This window comes from Vespula vulgaris, chromosome 11 (assembly GCF_905475345.1).
Source record: "Vespula vulgaris chromosome 11, iyVesVulg1.1, whole genome shotgun sequence".
Taxonomy (NCBI): Eukaryota; Metazoa; Arthropoda; class Insecta; order Hymenoptera; family Vespidae; genus Vespula; species Vespula vulgaris.
In genome coordinates this window covers 3,622,531-3,646,720 of record NC_066596.1, presented here as the reverse complement: position 1 = coordinate 3,646,720, position 24,190 = coordinate 3,622,531, and the positions used below count along the sequence as shown (strand labels likewise).

The window sequence follows — 24,190 nt, the reverse complement described above, 5'->3', positions numbered from 1 at the left end:
GAATTTGTCTTTTTCTTTCGCATCGTGATAAATGTAGAGATATCTATGTATATGTTACGAGAATATTTGCTAAAAAAGTACATCCTCAATACTACCGATGATATCGAGAATTCAAGCCAAAGAAAAAGTGAAGTTGGAGAAGATCTTTCGTCCATTATTTGAAATAAGGAGCAACATATTTACGAGATTATGGAGATGCAAGTTCCATGTAGAAAATTGTAAGTTGGAACGTGATGTTTTCCTTAATATTGAGAGTTCTTTAAGAGTGACGTAAAAGCAAGAAGAAAATTGTGAATATTATTTCGATTATAGTGTTCCTTTTTTATTACAAAATACGAATTTGAATTATTTAGCACGTGTATTCAAAATTGTAATCATGAACTTAAAATTAGAGGAAAAACTATCGCTCCGTGAGTTCGTAACAGTTTCTAGTCAATTTGTGTTCGGTCGAGTGGATGTTATTACTTGCTAAAAAAGAAAAGAAGAAAAAGTGGAAGCGTGTTGTCGACACTTTTCAAGTAGAACTGAAAGACGTTTAGCAGATTGCGAATTGTTGCCGATAAATTGTTACCAATGCAAGCCGAGAAAACAGTGAAATAAGTAGAGAAGGAGAAATTCGCAAAATGGAAGAAAGTTGAAATAGATTTTTAAATCGTCGCGGTAAACCTCGGAATAAAACATGTGACAAGACGGGAAGCTTGATAACTATGAAAAATACATTTTTCTGCGGTGTAGATGTATCGGATTTTTAGAACGTTTTCTTATAACATCCATAATGATGATATACTCAAAATCCAAGTCATGAAAATTAAAAGTCTAGAAAAATGTTCTTTCTTCGATGTATCAATGAGACTTGCATTATTTATTTTATTGATGAAAATTTACAAATATTATCTATTTCAAAGATATTACTCCTATCTTGTCTAAAACTTTTCGAAACTATGATGCATAGAATTGAAGTTAGTGTCGATTGAGTTCACAAAGAATTCATATCTCCTAGATATATCTAGATAGAGAATACAGAATGTGGAAAAGGAAAACGACAATGATGCATAGAGGGTTAAAAAGAGAGAAAAGGATGAAGGATGAGAAAATGACCGGAGGAAAAATCGCGAAAATTTCAGAAGAATCGATGCGCTGAGCCAGCAGGTGTACTGGCCTCATGTTGATCTCTTTTTCCGAAGGTGTTCCTCGTTCACCATTTTGCCCATTTCTTTCAAGCTTCTCTCCGATTCCCTCGTAAAATGCTGATGCCGTATGAAGCCGCGCTCGTACGTCATGTGGCGAGGTCGCGCGATAAACGCCAGCTGGATAAAACATTTTCTTCTTCGGCCGGTTGCCTTCGTGTCTTGCAAAAGCCCTTGTGTTTGGAGAAGAGGGAGATAATAGAACGGAAAACGAGGAGAGATTCGTGTGTTCTGTGATAGGATTGTTCGAAACTCCCCCATATCCGAGATAAAGGACCTCAAGACTTTTTTAAATCTAATTTGAGGGAATTACCGATGTACCGAAAATCAGGTTAAGTACTCCATAAGGAAGTTCGAATATTAAATTCAGTTGTAAAATCGATCCGGTATTTTTTACTTTCAAATTAGTGTGCAATTAAATTTTTAATCAGGTAATCAAGTTCATCTCTCGATCTTCGTTCAACTGAAATCGAGTACCGATTCTCAACATCTAGGTATCCTCAACTTTTTTATTTGTGAAGTTTCGAAAGAACTTGTTCAATTTTTCTTCTTGCTTTTTTTTCACCGTATTATCTTGAACAATAATAAGAACTAGTTATTTATGAAAACAGCTATTTGTAAGAGAAACAAAGATAGAAGCGACAGTGGAAAATGGTGTGCTGCTAATTCAATCAAGTTCCCTCGATTCCGCTTCATTATCACAATGGAGTCGATGATCGACGTTGAGAGAGAAAAAGGACGAAAGCTGGAGAAAGAGGAGAGAAAGAGGGAAATACAATGTAAAAGTTGGCGTTTTAACTAAGAGACTTCCTCCGTATATTTTCGCGTTAATACAATTAGACTTGTTTTCTAAAACTTTTAAATATTTTATAATTGACAATTGTATGGTTTTCATGAGTTTGTATTTGCATCGTGCATACATAAAACGATACAACAACTTTGTAATATATATTATTGCTAGATATGTAAGTACATTGAAATTTCTACGAGCAATCTCGTTTATTTGAGAATCGATCTTAGTCGAGTAATTTGCCTAAGGCTATTGGTCACTCGAAATCTCTTGTAAAATCAATAGTGGTTCGTTGTAGTATGTCACAAACAATATGTGCAGGGGATATGTATCAAGATGTTTATTTGAAAAAAAATATTATAGATTCTTTGTCATATTTATAAACATAACATATTTCTTGTATTCACGAAGATAATATAAAAACGAAAGGAAAGTGTGAACGACACGTACGTTTCCCGTTAAAATGCAAATAGGATTACCTCGATAATGAGATCCTAAGAAATGTTTCGTTTCTCTGAAATGTAAGACGAGACAACTCGGTGGAAGTTTCTCTTATTAACTTGAGAATTTTTTAATTCTATCGGGCTGACACGATATACGTTTCTACCATACTTTCCTTTAAAATACTTATATTATTTCTCACTTTATCCTGAAAAATTTTAACTCTTCTGTAAGCTTTATGTGAGTTCTGTATAAATTAATTTTAATATTCGTATCGTATAACCAATTCTCGTTCGAATATTTCAACTTGTTTTCAATGAAGATTTCGAAGAAAGAAAAATAATTCTTTTCGATCGCTTAAATCGTATCGAATTTCATTCGATTCAATAAAGAGAAAAAAGAAAGTTTAATCCAGTCGAACAAACGCGTTTTCTAATTCCTAAAATACGAAGGACAGGTCGAACATTGGAATGGTAAAAGGTATTACGTTGGAAGATAATTGCGAGGGGCAGATGAAACGTAGAAACGGGAGGAAATGGCGTACACACATACAAAGATCGAATGAGGGAATCCAAAGCGTTGTAATCGTACGAAATTGGCTCTGATTTCGAAATTGAAGGGAGTCTTGCCAATTTCAAAGAAGTTACCGTAATCACGGAAGCTTTTATCGAATTTCTAACTGGCCATTTTCATAGAATACTTTCGAATTATTGTCACGTTATATTATACCTTCTGATAGGATACTACAGATTCTAGACAGTAACTGCAATTTGCAACTCCTCGAGTGAACTTTGTGCATTTAATCAGCGATACAGCTATAAAATACGAAGTCACAACTCGCTTTTAGGACAATAAGTGACGGAAAGTTCAACGAAAGTTACCATAGTGTTCCCTTCCGAAATTTCTACCTTTAGTAGAAATTCTAGAGAAAATATTTTCACGCAGCTACGTGACAAATAAGTTTTACACTCTGGTTGTCGCTTTGAACACTTTCGATTTTCTTCCCTTCTTAGTTGAATATTTCGAAACGTTTACGCTTGAGCCTTTTTCAAAAGACGATTTAATTCCATTAAAAACAGATAGGAGAAATTGTACGATTGCAGGAAAATTATATTCAAGGACGTAATAATTTGTATCATTGTACAGAAAAGTATAAGTATCGTTGCTGCGGAAGCTCGATGAGACCTCGAGATACCGAGGAAAAATTTAATTATTCAAATCCTATCTCGAAGATCTCGAGTATTTCCAACGTGAAAGAAACGATAGAATTTCTCTTGCAAGCGCGATAAGAATCAGTTAGATATAAGTATAGCTAACATAAGTGCACGAATTCGAGGCGGATGAAAGTTCGATTATCTCATAAATCTGTCCTTCCATATGCCGTACCGTGAAGAACACGATGTGATCTCCGGTACATGGGGAGACTTAAGGATTTTAAGGATTTACGTTTGCTATAACAAGAGAAAGCGCGAGAGATAGAAAGAGGAAGAGAAATGATCCGAAATGAATCGTATCGACGAAGAAGAGTACGCTACAACCATTGGCAATTAATCAAAATTTCGTGCTTCTTCTGAGAAATGTTACAGGCGAAAGCTGTCCCTTTTAATTTAATCTTCGATTTGAGAATAATGCTTTGAAGGTTACGCAGGTAAAACTTGTACAATCAGTGTGATAACATTTAAATGATTTATAAATCATAAAATCCGACCACCCTAGATTATTACAAGCTTTCGTCTGATTATGATGTCGTAAAATTACGAAGGATTAATTACTTTCTGAGCACGTCACGGGTGAATTACGGACGGACGTGAACTTGTGGAACTAACTAATTAAATATTAATACATCAGTTGAACTTGTTGATGCATCGATATGAGCCCTGAAATGTAATACCTTACAAGTTTCCCTTTGATACGCGATATTACATCGTATGTCAGCCATTTTTTTAGAGGAAGAAAATATTGCATGAAAAAAGAAAGAGGAAAAGAAACGTATATACATTAAATAGAAAGTACAATCTAGCGTGGTCGCTTTTGATCTCCCACGTCTTTAAAAGAAAATACGAGCTTCAACGTTATGTAAATATGCGCAAAACATCGAAACGCAACTACGACGACGAAGTGGAAAAGCGTTTTGTATGTCAAGAAAAACCGTGTCATCGATCACGCGCTTTTTCCCACTTGGTGAGAAAGCTGCTATCGCGAGCTTGAAAAAGACCGAACTTGAAAAAAGTTCGTATGCTGGTACGTAACTCACATTCGATTTTCTTCGAGTTACTTTCGTTATTAATTTGTAGATACTTCATGGGGAATGTAGATAATTTACGTTTTGTCGTTGGGAGAATTGGCAAGGCCAATTACGCGCGATTAATTGTCGAACTAATTTTCGAATTGGTTTGAGTCCTCGACGAAGAAGTGCAAATTAGTTTGGCTTCGTTTTCAGCGAGTATGCGCCCACGTGCGAACGCTTTAATTTAATTAAAATATGCAGATGTGTCTGGTGAATACAGGATCCTCATCCGTCGTTAACTTTAAAATCGTCTTGTGGACGAGCGAAACATCTGGATCGGATGATCCTCCGTATTCTTTACTGAAGATCAATACTGATAAAAAGAAAATACATATATATCAATAGAATAGAATATAATATGTATCTATCATCGTTGTGTTATATCCAGAGGTACGCGTTCATTTTTTTCACCTTTTTACTTTTCTCCAGCTTAATCAGATAATACCGAACGCACTGTGCTTTCCACGATAACTCACTTTTCGAAACAGTAACCACTTCAATCTCTATGCTCGTGGGACAAAATTTTCCTTCAATATTCCATTTTCTCTTCCCCCCCTTTTTTTAAATCTCCTCTTTATCTTACTAACGATGATTTTGTCTCATTTTCAAAATTTTGATCGATGTCTCGCAAAGAATTTTCCTGAATATTCTATTTTTATTCTTGACAACAATATATTCGGTAAATAGATATTGATGTAGCGATACCATTATAGATATATAAAGGAATATATAAAAGAATAGAATAAAGGAAGTTGAAGGTGAGAGTAGTGTACGTTTGCCGCGAGGCTACCTTTTCTCCGACTATCGAAAGAAGCAACTCAAATTTCAATTTAGTTACATTCGAAAAGCTTTCTCAATCGTATAAGGCGTTGCTTTTATGGACTTTGTTGGCAGAGGATTGGTTAAATTACAGAATGCCCTGTGGCATACTTCGTCCCACTGACGTAAACGGCTCACACATATACAGTTCCTTCGGACAAACGCATATAAAAGCCACGTGGTGCTTCGATTACTCGTTTAATGAGGCTTCGAGAAAGGGTCGACGCGGCGCAACTGCGTTGAACTAAGGGAATTATCGTGAAAACATTAAATTTTTGTCTTCATTCGTTTATTTCCCTTAATGAAGATGAATATGTTCGTACCTGCAAAATCGGAGTTAGAAAATTTCACGGAGAGTTAAATTCGTTAAACCTTCAAAGAGAGGTCTAATTGAGTTTCTCTAAGCATCCAAATTGATTCTTATTATTAATCTGACGTTAAACGTTGAGTTAGCCGAAGGGATGAGGAATATTCCTTTGATCCCACGCTTACATCGTGATTCTGATGAAAGCGCGTTTGGTACGAGAGTTGTTTCATTTGATATGTCACGTATTTATATAATTTATTTATGATTGCTACTTTCAGTAATGTATCCAATGTAATAAAAAAAAATTCCACAAGTTATAATTCTTTCGTTTTAATTTGTGCTAAATGTTCCTCTCGAAAGCGAAATTTTTGTAATTCTCGTGCGAGCTTATTACTTGCGAAAAGAAACGTTTGCATTCATTAAAAGGAAAAGTGGCAGATTAATTATGTGATAATTACTGTACAGGATGGGTACGTGTCGTTTTCTTAGGTGAGAATGTCTTACACAATCATCGTGGAGAAAAGTGTTTGCTTTTTATAATTTTTCATTAAAATGGAACTTTTCAAATCCGTATGAAGTTTTCCACAAATTATGACGATTTTCACTAAATTTTACATAAAACTTATCTAATACGATTTTCCAATTAAATCATTTGATTATTTTCAAAATGACATCCATTTCAATATAAGCACTTTAAAATTATAATATGTTATTACGATGGTCGTATGCATAAAAGCGTATAAACTGAAACGAATGTATTGTTATAATGCAAAATTATTAATATGGCAATAATAATAATGCCTGATAATTATGATGATGAGAGTATTAAAACAAAATCCACTGGGTAAAATTTTCCAACAGGCCAAGTATTGAAAAAATGAAAGACGAGCGCAATGAGTTGACTCGCAGTTGTCAATAATGCAAAAAAACGAATCTCGGTCGGGCAGTGAAGGCCATCGGATTGCTTTACAATGTAATAAGAATTACAATTCAAAAGACAATTGTTTGTCAGGATGGAGGGAAAAGAAAGAACAAAAAATAGCGAGGAAAATAGAACGAATTTTCCACGGACGTTTGACGAACGTTTTTGGCCGAACAATTCGAGGGTGCAACAAGTTCCGATCGGCTGAAAATAAAATTGACGTTCGTACTTTGTTCTTTGTCAGATTTTGGAAGTTTTCGTACGCGGAATGTCCATCATGTCACGAAATGAAAGTCGACTGTTACCGATTACCTGTCCTATTTTTGTTACCATACCAAAAGTATTTCACACATTGAAACTAGCATAATTACGCAAAAATTATTTCTCTGTTTCATATTATACGAGTAAATTTTTTTAATCTTAACCATAAAGAATGTGAGAATAATTAATGTTGTTTTTTCTGTTTACTTTTATATCATTTTCTTTCCTGATATTCTTCACGTCGATTAGCATTGATACGAACTCAGTTGATTTTTAAATCTATACTCATTTAATCCGTCGTTTGAGAATTATCGATTGTAGTCTTTTCGAGCTTGCGTAGGTAGAAGGTTTCGACGATGAGAGACATGATAAATAATGTGGAATAATTAAAGTGGCTTCGAGCGAACAACTCGTTAATAGGTAATTGTTTTGAGAGTAAACGCGTACGAAACTACGAACCATGTAACTACAATTCCGAGAACTATAATAAAATCAAGATCAGCTGATTGCTTTGTGCGATGTTCAACATCCTTGTACGTTAAGTTATGTGTTCAAATTACGAAATTATTAATAAATTTCATAATAATAGAAATATGTACAAGATTTTATTATTTCTTACGTATCATATATACATATAACATATATATGTATATATGTACATATTATATGTGTATTGGTACATATATAAAAGGAATGAAAAGAAAGGGTGTTGCGGTTTTCGTTTCGTTGGAGCGTCTAGGAGAAACTCATAGCAATGTCGAGCGTCCATTGTACACGAGTGAATGGGCGTGCATCGTATTTGAATCGCTCTGTGCGAGACTATTGTGCAGATCTATTTCATGATCGGTCAATGTATTGTTACCGAAGAATATGCAAAGTACCGTTGCGTTGGTAGAAGTAGATAAATTAGAGAATCCAACGTCTATCGGGACGGAAATTATTGCTAGTTCGAACTCATGAATATTCGGATTTTGCCATGAGAAATGTATTGGCTTAAATTTGATGCATTTTGATAAAAGTTTAAATACGATATTTTAAGTAAATTAATAACCAAATAAATTAAAGCGTGATCCTACCTTAGTGTCGTTATGGATGAGATGCAGGTGGAATTTTCGTAGAATGTTCATCTCGTTGACACGATCGACGGCCAGTCTAGCAGCCTGCAATTCGCAAAGTCCTTCCGATCTTGGTGCTTGTCCTTGTGTCATCTCGAAGAGCCCTAAGATCGTAACATTTATTTTCTCGAAGACACTGGGATTCGTCACAGAATCCTCTTCCTCTTTTTTCTTCGTTGTCGTCTCTTCTGCATTTACAACATGTTCGATGTTCTCACGAAGAGGATCCATTTCGATTTCACCTGTTGACGTCGAAACAGGGAATATCGTAGATTCGATCGTCGAAACAATTTCCACTTTCGAAAATGCATCTGTCGTCGTTGATGAAATTTCAGACGTTTGAGAGATATTCTCCTCTTCTTCTGTCTCTTTTATTGTCGAACTCTCGATCTCCTCCGTTTTCCGTCTTAGAGGTACGTCTCTACTCGGACTCTTCGGTAAATCGGGTGGTTCCATCGGTGTTGTTGATTCCGTCGGCTCTTGAACGTCAACCTTTGGCGGACGAAAATGACGACGATCGAATTTCTCGAGCTGTGGCACAACGAGCGGTGGTTTATGCGTCACTTTAACGGGAAACTTTTGCGAACCTTCAAAACCGACGAATGGTGCATCTTCCTCCAAGACTTTACTCACGTTCTCGGTAACAAATTTTAAAGACGTCCCATTAAGACTCGGATTAGTGTCGTTCTCCTTTCTCGAGTCACATACGGTTGTGTTCTCGCAAAGAATCACGAGAGAATCCGTGTCATTGACCACGAATGGATCCCCCTTTCGAGAAGAGCTTACGAACGTACGACTTTTCTTTCTTCTTTTCCGTCTTCTCGTACTCAGTCCATTCTCTTTTATTAAAAGATCTTTCATGAAAATGTCGTCATTAAGGATAAAGTCAGATCGAGCCAATTCATCGTTCGAATATTCAACTTCCGATCGACGTGGAAATTTGAGGATGGGCTTGTTCTCCTTTTCGGTTTGAGCCGTCCACTGTTCTTGTTGTTCTTTATTGGCTTCGTCTCTGGGATACCCTATATCCTTGTTCGTTAGAAGTTGTTCCGGTTCGTTTTCACGTAGCCTCGATTTCTCGTAGTCACACGGTAAGACACTACGAAGGAAGGTGAGACCGATAAGAAGGAAGGTCAGGAGGTGACGAAGATGAAGGGCCTTGGAGGGAGAAAACGACAGGAGGTGACGAGAGAAATGGCGACTCGTGCGGCTGCACTTCATAATCAGTCGTCGTCGTGTTTTCGACGACTCGGACTGGCCCCTTGGATTTTCATCGTCTAAAAACAGAAAGCCACGATGGACGTTAACTTCTCTGAATGTAAACCTCTCGCTAAGCCATCTACGCAACTACTCCGATCGCTCGACTAACTAACTACAACTTTAGATTGCAACTTTGTTAAATTCATCAAAAATTATTTAATTTTTTGTTTGATTACGCTTTATTCATTTTATACGAAACTCGACATTATTCGTGTTTGTTCACTTCGCCATTAGTTTTGTGTATAATCATTGATAAGTCTAGTGTTATTTTAGCTTCTTTGTTATATTCACAAAAGATATCATTAGAAAGAAAAGATGAATTGAATTATCTTCTTGCATTTTTTTTCTGTTTGCTCTCTAACTTACAAAAATGAATGTAAAAATATTAATAGTGAAAATGCTGATAATTTTTTCTTAACATAAGCCGAGCAATAATTTATGGCTCATTTTTATTGCCCTCATATTACTCAGATAAATTCGCCTGTAAAGTTTTACCGAAATGACTTTTTTTTATTATTTCTTTACTCTTTGTATCACTGTTTGAATATTAATACGAACAATTCAAAGTAACAAAGTATTTAATTAATAACAATTATTAAAACAACGAGGATAGAAAAGAACGACTTTTGGTTAGTATTAAAGATGTGAGTTATTTATAGAAAAAAGTTTAAGTTAAAAAGATGTAAACTTTCTTAAGAATAAGATCTCAATTGCTTTTTCATTTTGATGCTAAATTTTATAACGTGGTTATTTAAATTTATTTGAAAAAAGCGATAGTTGCGTCGTGCAATGAATTTAATGCTTGATGTTATATACATAAATTTCGTTGCTTAACAATGCGAAATTTTTAATAATGAAAAAATAAAGTTCGTGTTTCTTCACAAACATGTTACGATAGTAAAGGGTATTTTAAAAAAAGAATATTGAAAATAAAAAATAAAGTTAATATAGATGGATATATTTTGATAGATGAGGAAACAATCTTGTGAAAAAAATTATATTTGTGTGATAACACTGGAAAGTAATATTAGTCGGCCTATTTTACGTAAGCAATATTACATTTGCAGAAAAAGAGAGAGAGAGACAGACAGACAGACAGACAGACAGACAGAAAAGAAGGAAGATAGAACGAGAGGGAAAAGAGGCAAAGAATACTATCGATTTCGAGAAGGGAACTGTTCCAGCATCCTCGATCCACTTCTCAATGACGAACTTCTTGCTATAGAGACTTTTGAAAGAGCTCGTAACATGACACACTAGTTGCGGGATTTGGACAATACCTTTGATCCGCATTCTGTCGATTCGAGAGCTAGACATACAGATCCGTATTCACGCCTTCTACAATGCATAGATATATGCTACACCAAAGGATATTGTCTACTACTGGTCAAGCCGTTTACAGTCTACCGTACATTAATGCTCGAGTAAACGAGATAGATTATCAATTTGTTGCGTTTAACGATAAATGAAAATAGTCCTTATTTATCAAATTAGACATAATTAATTTATAATTAGGATCTATTCAATTAGCGCGACTTTATACATCTTCTTATTCCAGAGAAGTAAAATTTGTAATCGATCTGGCCAATTTCGATGTTTGCCATAGTTTTATTTCAATGTCCTTGAAACTAGGAGAGAATGGACTAGAACGTGACACTTTCGATAAGCACTTGGTTGACAGAGAAGTGGAAGGTTCGAAGTCTCATATTAGAACAGACCTTTCGACCATTTGACCTACCGCACCATATAAACTGTTATCATGTATGCTATGTGTATCCCAAGAGAGTAAGAAGAGGGAGAGTTAAGAAAATGAGAACTTAGAAAGAGAAAGAGAAAAAAAGAAAAAATGACAATTCTCTAACAATCTGGCTGTCTTCGAATCCATATTCAGATCCATATTCAGTAAGAAAATCCATGAAAAGATTATGAATCTTTTCAAACGATAATTCCGTCATTGCTTTTTTATCGAGGATATGTATTAAAAAGAAATCTGGACAATTTTAATAAATTCTACTGTTTGACATTCTCTCGAAGTTGGCATATAAATAATATCTACGTATAGTTTTATGAATGTATTGAAAAAATATTTTGGACAATTTATAAAGACAAGGCACGAGGGACCAGCGTTTACTGGGGATTTAAACGGACGTTTCGTGGCATAATCGGAGCCGATGGTACGTGGCTTATGAATATGTTAATATTCTCTGAATATTTATGCGTATAGGCTTTTCGATTTAAATACGATATACAATATACATGTATTATATCGATGTTGTAATATTCTATACCGAATGTATATTTACAATCGACGTTTTATATATCATATAAAAAAAAAGTATTCGACAATCTTAGTTTGTTCAGTAGAAAACCCTTAAGCATTAAATGCTTTAAAGCACGAAGGACACTTTTCTGAGGGAAAAGAAATATCCAAAAGAAAAAGCATTTTCAAGTACTTAATTATTGGGAAGCTAGCCAAAATCGTAAGTAGTTTGTTACGAGGTGTGATTGTATTTGGAGATTAACATCATTCCGTTCCCGACGCTCGCCAATGAAAATATGCTGCATTTTCTTTCTGATGATTGCTCTTATGTGTCTCGAAAGGGAGAAAATATGTGAGAAAGGAGAGAGAATAAAAAAAGAAGTAGAATAGGACGCGAGACAGTTAGAAAAGGAGAATGGTAGAATAGAATAAAAGAGAAAAAAAACAAACGAGAAAGAGAAGGCGCGCAGAATTTTTTATTATCTGGCAAAGAAAAACATCTCACCTAGATGATATAAAATCTTTCTAATTTTTAATGAACTTAATTAATGCGAGGACTACATTTTCGAATATTACACGTTATTAAACAAACTTTCTTTCTTTCTCTCTCTCTCTCTCTCTTTTTTTTTTTTCAATAGACATTTTTGTTTCATTAAACGGACGTTAATTTAACCGTACAGGTGTCATATACTATCAAATAGTTATGAAATTATGTGGAAGAAGATCGTTTTGTGTTAGCGTATTCGTGCGGTTTAAAGCAATTAATTATGCATATGTAGAAACTTGTTCAATGTGAAACGTGTGGAACAGACACGCTACCCTTAATACGTGATTTAATATTTCATAACGTGACAGGCTTTATGCGATCATCGTCAACTTGCAGAGATATATCATTTCTCAATCATTATAATATATATAATAAGTAAAATAAACTGCCAATTGAATTCGAAAGTAATGAAGGGTGAACTACTATTTTTTATACGATACGTTCACTTTCGATTTAACTTTTAAAAGTTGCTTTATGTTATATCATGTCATACAAGGATCAGAAACGTAATATGAAAATCCATCCATCCATTTTTTTATTTAGCAATGTGTTGGGATCGACCAATCATCCGTACAGTTCGTGCAAGAAATATAAACGATCTCTATAAAACAAGAAGCCTCTGTAAAATTAATTCGCTATTTTAACAAACGTTATCAATGACATTTTATGGATCGGAAGATCGTGAGATAAAATAATGAAATATTTCAAATGAGTTTTATTTCATCGCACATGAGCCTGCAAACGTGGATAATAATTTATATATTTAATAAGGGAACTATCTTTTGAGTAAAATCCGTTGTAGTATCATAATTTTTATTAAAATAACTAAAACTTTAACTTTAGTAACAAATAAACGAACGAGATTTTGAAATTGTTTTCGCTGAAGAGTTCTGTGGATTTTTTCTCTAAGAATTTTTATCTTAAGAAAAAGTCTCATGGGATTGTCCGACGAGTTTATATCCCACAATTAAATCCCTGAGAGTATTATGCAAAAGATGTTTGTGATAATGCAATTTTCAACATTTCATAGCAGTTGCGATGAAATTGAAAGCTTTCACCAATTTTCATTTTGTTTATGTGTGATAATAATTAATGTACAAAACATAAATTGTTTCTCTGAAAATTTTTTACATACTTTACACGAGAATACTGAACTAATTTTTATGGTGAAATGTTAAATTATTATATGCTGGAAGAAAGCAGCTTGACAATGTGTTTTTTATTCAAGAAGCCTCCCTGAAAATTCTTTTGTAGAACTCGTTGAAAACTCGATCGTAAAGTTTTCCAACCGTGAACTTCTCTCCTCGACGTATTTCAAATTGTTTTTAGATTTGTCAGAGACCTTTGGGAAAACGCATCGCTAGTACAACATGCCTTTTTTTATCTGTGTGTTTATTTTTTTAAATTAATTGCATTATCACTTTGAGAATTTCGCGAGTATGAAATTAATTTCTTTAAAAATTGCAAAAGAATGTCTTTTAATTTAGTTTTATAACCGATTTAATTCCACGGTGTTAATACGTTAATCGTGATATAATGCAAGTTTTTTTTTTTTATATTATAATTTTCTACAAATTGAACATATGTATATACAAATGGACGTACCATATCCTCCTTATATATATATATTATATTTCCGCTTCATTTTCAGCAATTCTTTTGTTGTAACAATTTCAATCAATTATTTCACTATTTTGAATATCGAGGACGTGTCAAAAATTTCAATTATCTATGTATTTACGCACGAAATTACTCTTTAGAATTATTTTCAAGCTCGTCATGTCCAGTCGCACGAATGTCACACACAATTTCACATACGGTTCTCATCTGATCGCGTTCCTTTTGTTAGAAATAAAACAACGACGAGCTTTTTAGTCACTTAAATCGCTTAAAAAAATATTTATATAAGCCAAAGATTTTTAAACATCGCGTTTTCAAAAACTCAAACTCAAACGTACTAAAAACTTATGGTATCTTTCTTGGATTTTTAGTTAAATTTTTTAATAATTTCTTTTATCGAGCTTGATTATTCGAAACATTGCTGAAAACAGCGACGTTCATTATACGATAGCAACCGCATCGCGTGCTGGCGGACCGCATACTGTCGTTCGGTCAAACTCGATGAGCTCTCTCTGCCACCAGAGAGAGTTTTCAGGATAGAACCTTCTTAGCAATGCGCAGACGCCTCCCTCTTTTCCTCGAGGTTCCTAGGCTTCTCGTTATTTTTAAATAATAACAGAAAGAGCATCCGAAAAATATTTCTTTTATTCCGATTACTTCCTCCTCTGTTTCAAACATCTCTTTTATTTTTCAAATCTTATAGTTCAGCTGAGTGGACTAGAGGGCTCATAAATTTTGAAACTTTCATTAGCAATCCAAACGATGTTAGAACTTATTCGCGTAATCATTTAAAATAATCACTGTGTTTGATAGGATTTTAAATAGGATATTTTGGTGTCTCGATCAAGAAGAAATACCCACTTTTAAGTAATACCCACTTTTAATTAGCTCATTTATTGTTTCAAGTCATAGCAAACTTTATCGCTGCTTAAAAAAAATAAAGAGATTGGAGAAAGTTATTTCATTAGGCTTACAACGATGTATCATTTAATGAGTCAAACTGACTTAACTAGTAGAGTTTAATCTTTTCAGTTTGAAATCTATTTGTTGTTAACTTTTTATCAGGTTTCCCTTCTAATACGATAATAATCTACAAGTTTCTTCGTCGGGTATTTCACCGGCCAGCTGACGTTCGACATTCATTTCTTCCAACACGATGAATATCGATTTTCGTGAAAAAAGTAGGATCGAGTTATCAAAAAAAAAGTCATTTCAATCGTTCTTCTAATTACTCAGATGTTTGTTAAATAATCAATTCATCTTTTAAGTTCACCATCTTATGCTCGAAACGTGCATTATATCAGTACTGATTATCCAACTAGTTTTCCTCTGAATTTTGATGTATAATAATTAAACAATAGTAGATTCGCTAAAACATTACGCGGCTCATTACACGTATAAAATATAAAATAATTTAATATAATATTTTAATTGCAATAAATTTTGAACTCGCAGCCGGTGTCTTCATTTACAGAAACGAACTTTCTGCGCACTTTGATGGTAATAATTTTTATTGCTTTTTGACATAATAAATATCGAAAATCACACTTTTCGTACGGCTAAACTTCAACAATTTATAATTTTCGTAATTTTATAATTATTTAAAAAATTTTTAATGTACGTGGAGTACGATAAACTAATATTTAAACAATAGTTTAAATTTCGTTTAAACATTACAAAGATCATAACGCAGAAGAAACTTAAAATAAATTTAATTCAAAACGATGGTCCCTCACGATGCATTTCCTGTAAGTAATGGCAGAGAGTTTAAGCAAATATATTTTTTTATTACATATTTTTTGAATGATTTGTATAATTTTTTATTATAACAATATCGATTTTTTCGTTTGTATTTTTATATTTCAGAACCTCATTGCAATCGCGCGCGTAGCAATGAAGTAATCGAGTGTTTGTACTGTTAAAATGAAAATATCGCGAAGTAGAAACAGTGTTTGTTCGTTCGCGTTTCGCGATTTAAACAATAAATGTTTTTATATTGACTGCGTGCAATGCAGTCCTTAGAGTCAGTGATTGTTCGTGTAATTTTTTGCTTTTTTAACAATCGCACAGACTGTATTTATAAAAAATAGTAGTTTCGCGAAGTAAATTCAGTGAGCTTCTGCTAATAAATAACTACTGCGAATTGAAGTCAGTGCATCAATGAAGAAGATCTCAACCAGTTTCGAATCATCTACCCTTAATTCGACCTACCTTATTTTCAAGCAACTATGAATCATCCACCCTCGATTTTGACCTAAATCGAGGATGAATGTTTTGGAGCCATCGTAGAACTTAAGTAGTAAATGAATTTTTAAGTCCCTCCGATCACTCAATTATGTCGAGGACGAAAGGTTTGAATCGGCACGAGTGATTGTAATTAATAGGTAAAAGAGTATTTTGAGTGACCTCGAGTAAATTTCTTTGGAAATGACTCAAGAAGGCAACTATTAGGCTATTAAGTTATTTTCTAAGGTTTAAAAGAATCCTTCGAGAATGGTTCTTAGTCATATTTTAATTTTACCATGTTGTCACTCAAAATGTTCTTATATAATAATAATGTAATTTTCAGAAATTGAGACAACGTAACACTCCGTCTCCAATCCCACATTGTCACGCGTAAGAGAATAGAATTATTACATATTTTATGCATTTCTATTATTAAAGTCGAATAATAAATTTTTCACGTTTTTTTTCTTATGTTGAATTAAAATCAAATATAAAAATTTAACGAAACATCCAAATTTTATTTTAATAAAATTAATTAATAAATAAGATTACTTTACTAATATTTAAACAAGAGAACATTCCTAGCAACATTATAACAATCGTAAAACACAATCGTTATAAGATAAATTTATACGAACATAAATTGCGAACTCTGAGGGTATAATTAATAAATAATATTAGTTTATTAATACTAAACGCTAACTTCTACAGTTAACATTCGGATCTGAATTCTTGTTAAGCTCATATCACCTCGGGAATTAAAGTACAGTTTTTAAAATCGAGTTCCGCTGAGCTGGTAGCTCTCAAAATACTGTAATCTCCACATGGTAAAATTTGGATCGGTATTATTCGTGGTATAGAGGAATCAAATAGGACTCCAGTACTACTGAGCGAATGACTACATATTTCAAAACTTTTCCAAAATTTGTCCATCTCCGTTGAATTCACATACGCTAGTTGTGAAAGATAGTGAATAGCCTTAAGCGAACATGCTAATCCACGTCGAGCGGCTTACAAAAAGAAAGAAAAGGTCCACGAAGGAAAGTTTTTCTCGAATAGTCGATAGATAAAAAAAAATATGGATATAAAAGTTTCCTCAAAATTTTTCCGACGATTCTAAATGATACCTAAGCCGAAATTCTCGTTTATCATACTTTCTGAATCCTGCATCGTGTCTATAGTTACAATGACTAGATACACGCTGTTGTTCGATAAAAATCACCATCGTATCGTGGATGCGGTTTCGAGATTAACGTCAATAAAAATGCCTCGCATATTTACGATAAAAATACCTCGCATATTTACGATAAAAAAAATTCCTTTTGAGAGTTTCGACGGCAATCATGTCTAATTAAACTGACGAACGAAATGCCTTTCTTTGATTTCTTCTCTCTTTATCATGTAGATTTCTATTCTTTACATTCGTAAAAAATCGTTTCTTGTTTGTAGTCTTTGGGCACAGAAATTTTGTTTCGTACTTACAAAGTCAAAGCAGAGCTTAATCGATAAGTTCACAGAGATATTTCGGCTTTAGACGAAGAACTTGCTAATTGGAGAAGTTAATGGAAGCATAAGAAAGTATCTCGTAAAGGGAATAGCTAATTCGTTCGTTCATTTCGATGTTTCCTTCTTTCATACTTTTTTCTCATTCACATTTATACTAATCGTAAAGATACGTATTTCACGAATTTCTTATTTCTAAGAACAGAAATTATGATTCTTGGTGGAAGATAAAATATCGATTATTAAACGATTTGTTCGGCGAGCGTCATCAACACACTGAACGTTAAATTTCCAATAACAATATTAGAAAAGTTCAACAACACTTAGGAAAGAAGCTTATTGCACGTTGCATATAATATCGAGTTTTGGTGGAAGGAAAGTCTAATTTTCGAAGGACTCTCGTCAGTAACGTCGAGGGATATAATTTCGTTAAGCACAACGAACGTATCAATCGATCGTCGTTCTTGCATGAAATCGAATTTTCGATGGAATCCTTTCGTAGAAGGATCTCTCGTCCTCCAGCAATTTGACTGAGAAAAGCAAAAAGAAGAGAAAAATACATTCGATTAGAGTTCCAAAAGCTCGCTCACTTAAATTTGTTGCTACGAAAAAGAAAATGCAAAAACAAGATCACTGCCGAATCGATTGAGTTTATTTCGCATTGCATTTTCTATTCCTCGCCGTTTTAATAGAATTTTCGATCGAGTCATAAATCAATTTTCGCTTTTACGATTTTCTGACGAAACGGAAAAAAGAGAGAAAAATAGAAAGAGACAGAGAGAGAGAGAGAGAGAGAGAGAGAGAGAGAGAGAGAGAGAGAGAGAGAGGGGATGACAAGAGAGTAAGAAGTATAAATCGAATAAAGAAAACGTCCAAGATCGATCTGTATCTTTACGTTGGTGGTTCGACTATATATTCGGTCGACGTTATTCGGCGCTGATCGAGTTAACATCCTCGTTTCGCGGCTAACGTAAACCGATTACCTGGACCATCCATAGACCACCGACGGGACAACGGCGACAACGAGAAAGAGAATGAGAGAAGAGGGGATGGAAGAGTGGGACGGCACGAGGGTGGTCTTTGTGTGGTGACAGCGATGAACTCTAGGAATTGAGCTTACCGAACATGCCTGTTGTTGTACGACCGTTCTTGACAAGGTAACGGGTTTCGCGGCCCATAACTTTAAGGAACTTGTTAATTATTCGTAGTCTATCACTTGAACGGCTTTATGTATTTACCATCAGTTCAGATAAAGATGGCATGAAGTCGATCAAAATAAAATTATTTGTATTTCGAAACGATTATAAGAAAATAGTTGTATTTTTACTTTCCTTCGGGGTTTAATCGTCATATTTCATGCTTGAACGATACAATTGAAATGGAAAAGTGACAAGTTAATAGTTTCGAAGGCGTACAGGTAGTTTACAATAGGTTAACCAAGTTCGTAGTTCTAAGTTAGGTTAATTGTTAGATTAATTTAAATTCAACGGTACGTGCTTTGAATTTAGCACTGCCAAATTCCCAGTTGCACATTATAGTTCGAAGACTCGAAACGCTTCGTGGGGAATCCATCGACGTAATAGCTCCCATTAAAATCACGAGAAATAGGATCAATGAGTTAAATTTCTTCATCCGCTTTTAGAACTTGAAACTTTATTGATTCCTTATCGTCTTTCGTGCTAAGTGTAATAAGACGATGCAATACTTCGATGCACGACTCTGTCGAATAGTATCGCGTATTTTGAGATTGTGTCAGACTCGAAATCTTCAATAATAAGTAAGAAAAGTTGATTAGGATTTAGATATCTATGTATATATAATGTATTTACGACTGTAGATTTAAGTGCAAATAGGTTTTCTCTGGCTAACCAGAAATTAGAAATTTTGCTGATTTAAAATGTCTCCTTCAAAAAGTTTGTAAGGATCAGAGCTTTGACTTACGACGTTTGTAGATTAATTCTTTAATCCATAGATACACATATGTTCGTAGTTCATTCTTAGGAATACTGCCGAGGATAGAGAAAATGAAGAAAAAAAAGGGAAGGGAAGGTTAACGGATTAATCTAGCAGTGAGTGGAAAGGTCGTGTGATAGTTAACTCTCGCAATATAAATCATTACGATTTATGCCTGGTCTAGATCCTAACGATTTATGTTCGCAAGGGTCTTACTTGATCCTTAGCCAAAGAGAAAAACGCACTTCGCACTGTAATCTTCGTGGCTTTGTTTTACCTAAAGGTAAAATATATTTTCCAACTTTCCGGCTTTCTTCACGATTTTAACTTATACAGCTATTTTACACTTAGAATTTCAATGTCTTTAATCGGTTCGACGATAGTTTCAGAAGTATTTCGAGTCTTGAAAAGAAAACAACGATGGAAAGACCATCGATTATGCAAAACCTTGAAGAAGACCCACGACTATAAAGTTATTTTGTAGTTTACTAACAATTTCCATTTCGTAAATCTTCACGAAGGTGGCTAGTGGAGGCTGTTAAAATATTATTTCTTGTACGAAATGTCATTAGGTTGGAAATGGAGGACGAAAACGGAATGTCCGGACCTCGATTAGCTCTCTTCCGCCCCTTCTCAATCTTGTAATCTTTTTCTCTTTCTTTATCTTTTTCTTTCTTTTTCTTACGCTCGCGCGTTCGCCCAGTGAAAATTTGATTTCCCAGTCCGAGGGCAATTCCATCCTACAAACTTATTTGCGGTATTGGGTCGGACGTTGCGAAATAGATCACAAGAAGTATTTCGAAGGGCTCAGGTGTTTCTTTCGTGAAACGTCCAGCGATTTGTTCTGAATTTAATAAGGATACTCCTGAGAAACTTGTAACGCGTCTAGTAACTGAAAGCTAAAAAAGAGAGAGAGAGAGAGAGAGAGAGAAAGAGAGAAATAAAATAAAGAAAATAATCGTATATACAACAAGTCGATAAATCAAATTAATTAAAACTCTTATGCTTGCATTTCTTTTTAGAAAAATAATGAACCTGACATAACTATTTTAATTCCAAAAATTACGATATAATGTAAAACGTTGTGATATACTTGATTTTGTTCAACAAATATATATCATGCTCATCATTCATGAACAATGTTTGAACTTTGTGTTTCTTTTCCTTTTTTAATATTTCGTATATTTAATTTCGATAGTTTGTCGACGATCGATCGTCGCTTGATCTCCGATGAAAATACGATTTTGTGTAGAGACGATGTAGCGCCATATTAAAGTCGCGTCAGACAATTTTCCGTTGCTTGGAAAAGCAGAGACTATTGCGAGAGAACCAATATCCTGAACACTCTTTCACTCACGAGCTTGTATCCACACATATATTCACACTTACACACGGACATCCTTTTTCCGGTATCCAAGCGTTGTTCATTCTCTTCCAATAACTACCAGCGAAATTTACGCAAGAGATTTTTCTATCTCCAATGTAAAAAATACTCGTTTATTTAAAACTAAATATTAAAAGTCGCACGATAACGAATACAGAAAAATTAATGTTATGAGTAATTGGAACAGTTTCGGTGGTTAATGTGCGACTAACACGTACGTACGTACAAAGGAAATTCAAGAGATGCAAGTTATCCGCGAAACCACAGTTCGTTCTAAACAAGCAGTTATCTACGTACAAAGCTAGCCGAACGTGTTGGTTCGTACGCGGCAAAATTTGAAAGCAACAAAATGCAATCATTCGTGGAATGTATTAATTTATGTTAGAAAAGGATTTTTCTTGGTACAGGCCATCCAAACTCATCTCGATCTCTCATTTCCACTTTTCTCTTAGGACCATTAATCTGAATTTGCATAGATAACCAATGTCCCGTAAGAGAAAATGTAAAAAATGGGAGGATAAAATGCACCCGTTGTAGCCGAGATACGATCGTCGAGTGAAAGCTTCTTCTTCTTTCCCCTTCTTTTTCTCTCGTCTCACGAAAGAGCAGCTTATCTGACGAACTTTGAGATTCTTTCGTGTGCTTTACCGGACGATAAGTTTACCAAACGATAGTTTATTTAACCATTTGTTTGCACTATTTCTAAATTTGATTCGAAACCAATCTGTAGTTGTTGATTGTATTAAACTTAAAGACAAATTTGGAATATTTCGAAATTGTTCTGGGAATGAAGGAAATTTGCATAAATAGTTTCCTGTCTTCGTTCTATGGTCTTTTAAAAAGATTTGTTATTGCTAGTTGCAGAAACGAGGGAAGTTTCTAGGATGCATACCACCGATATAATACACACTCGAGCTACCCCTTTTGCCGTCTAGACCATGCAAGTGCATAACGTGGAAATGGTATTGTTACAACGACGATATGCTTCCGGCAATGTCGTTGGAATTTAGAATAAGAAGTTGCTATCTAAAGAGAAAGAGAGGGGGAGGGGGAGGGAGAAAGGAAAATGTATTTATCTGAGAATAACTTCGTATAGTTGAAAGAACACAAAAATTGTTTTGATATTTTTAAAATACAACAAATTGACCAAATCTTCGGTACTACTGTTACTATTTGTAGTACTATCAAAAGTACTATTGCAAATAATATTGTTATTGACACAAGTGAACTTAAAAATCATTTAATATCAATACTTTCATTATAAATATTTCGTTTGAACGGTATCAATCTATCCTGTAGATCTAAGATCAATGGAAATCTTTTTGTAAAACGTGATCTTCTTAAAGAATATTTTGTGCAAGTTTTGAGAAAATATTTGGATAAATGATTGATATTTTTGCAACGTCGTTGTGATAACCTTTTGCGAAAAATGAAATTGATACTTTGCGGAAAATATCCCTCGAGACAAATTTCGTCCGATTTATCATTATATTTTATTTTAAAGTACATCTTCCAACACGGCAAGAAAGTTTTTTGTGTATTATTCCGTTCTGCATCTAACGTAGTGAAACGTAGGTGTTTCTTAGATTCCTGGGAAGATAATATAGAAGCAACGGATGGTGTGGGATTAACAGAGATTATGTTCACAATATGTCTAGGAAAATCTGTTCATACAAGCAAATGAGAAACTAGGTAAAGACATTTACGTAACTCGTATTACATAGTATATAGGGATGCAGTAGAATATCTTTGTTCGTATATTTATGAACATTCTTAATGGTTGTTAAAAAATAAAAAATGAAAACCTATTTGAAGTTTGATATCACCTTTCCATTAAATAGAAAACGCTTTAGGTAAAATGGTTTTGAAAGGAAGAGGTTGTTCTGTTAAAAGCGTTAGCCTTAAAGATAACCGAGAATTCACTGTGAACGTTTGAGGTATCCTTTGATATTATGGAACGAGGAGAAATAACGGAAACATTTTAGATTCTTTTAAATTTCTTTCGACAGTTGTCTCGAAACGATTTTCAAGAATGCCTCAAGTATAATGTCTTCAACAGCGATGTGACAATTACTTTTGGCTGGAGATAAAACAAAACTAGGACAAATGAGAAATTAGAGATCTGTACTCCGTAATTTGAGATTATTGGAAAATATATATCGCATAATACATTGTATAATATTTTATTTATAATATTATGTAACGCATAATACTTTGTAAAATGTATATTCCATATTTTGAACATTTGTATAAAAATAAAAAGTCAAAGAATTACCGAGTCCCCTTTGTTTCGAAAAGTAAACAAATTTCAAAGTAACATACTCGAGAGAAAGACATATACTACTTTCAAACGAAATCATCCTTCTGACCTAGTAAAGAGCTTTGCCAACAGGAAAAAGGGAAAAGTGAATACGTTCGAGTATACCTTTGAAGGTTTTTCAAAATGTTAATGAAGCGAAATAGAGATTGTAAAACGCGTAAGGAATAGATGGAAAACATTTTTGTATTCGCACGTATATTTCTTTAACGATGCAATCCCGAACGTCGAAGAATCAAGGGGAAAAGTACGAAAGAAAAAAAAAAGGTCGAAAGGGAAGGAGACGAAATGGTTGACTGGTACTACTGTGCCGCGTGACGTCAGAAATGAGGGAGAGAAGCCTGTTGAAGATGCAAAGGAAGAAGGAACACTCGAGGCTTTAGCTGACGTGGCTTTACGTGCCAGTATAATGGCCCTTGTCTTCGCGGTTCCAAGTTCTATTCAAGCTTGAGGCGACTCACCGACCGCCGAGCGACACCACCGTCGTTAAATCTGCTTAGCAAGCCTCGCCTTACGCTTCCTCTTTCTTTTCTTTCTTTTCTTCTCCTTTAACTTTCCCCGTTTCATTCCTTCTTCTTCTTCTTTTAGTTCAGGTTTTTCATCCGGTCTCTGTCCTAGCCTCTTTCCTATTTTATCATTTGCTTTACAATTAGGATAATAATTTTTTACATAACTCTGTCGAGTACGACAAGATGTCAAAAGATTCTCTTCAAAATAATCATAACGGAGAGTGGAAAGTTTTGTTGATTTTTTCCCATGATTGCACACCTTGTCCCCCTTTTTCTTCTTCTTCTTCTTTTTTTCTTTTTCTTTAAAGAATCATAGAAAAGAGTACGGAATACAGAGAGAACGAAATCAAACTACCCAAGGGAATCGGATCTACGTTCTCTCCGGCGCCGCGGTAATCCTTCGTATTTCCCTCTCGACCTTGATTTATTCCGAAGTAACTCCACTCGAGCTTCATCTACCTACGCGCAAATCCCGTCTCCTT

General features: G+C 34.4%; 1 protein-coding gene across 3 annotated transcripts in view; it reads right to left on the bottom strand.

Moving 5' to 3' along the window:
* Positions 1 to 14,308, bottom strand: part of LOC127067840 (gamma-aminobutyric acid type B receptor subunit 2) — a 40,833-nt gene extending 26,525 nt beyond the window's left edge. For 2 of the 3 annotated variants that reach the window (XM_051003217.1, XM_051003216.1), the window contains exons 1-2: positions 13,802 to 14,308; positions 8,091 to 9,406 (exon numbers count right to left, since the gene is read on the bottom strand). In XM_051003217.1, coding sequence (XP_050859174.1) covers positions 8,091 to 9,350 — 1,260 coding nt within the window. In that variant the 5' untranslated portion in view covers positions 9,351 to 9,406; positions 13,802 to 14,308. The remainder of the gene's footprint in view (positions 1 to 8,090; positions 9,407 to 13,801) is intronic. The other variant, XM_051003215.1, reaches the window with a different exon arrangement.
* Between the last annotated feature and the right edge of the window lie 9,882 nt (positions 14,309 to 24,190).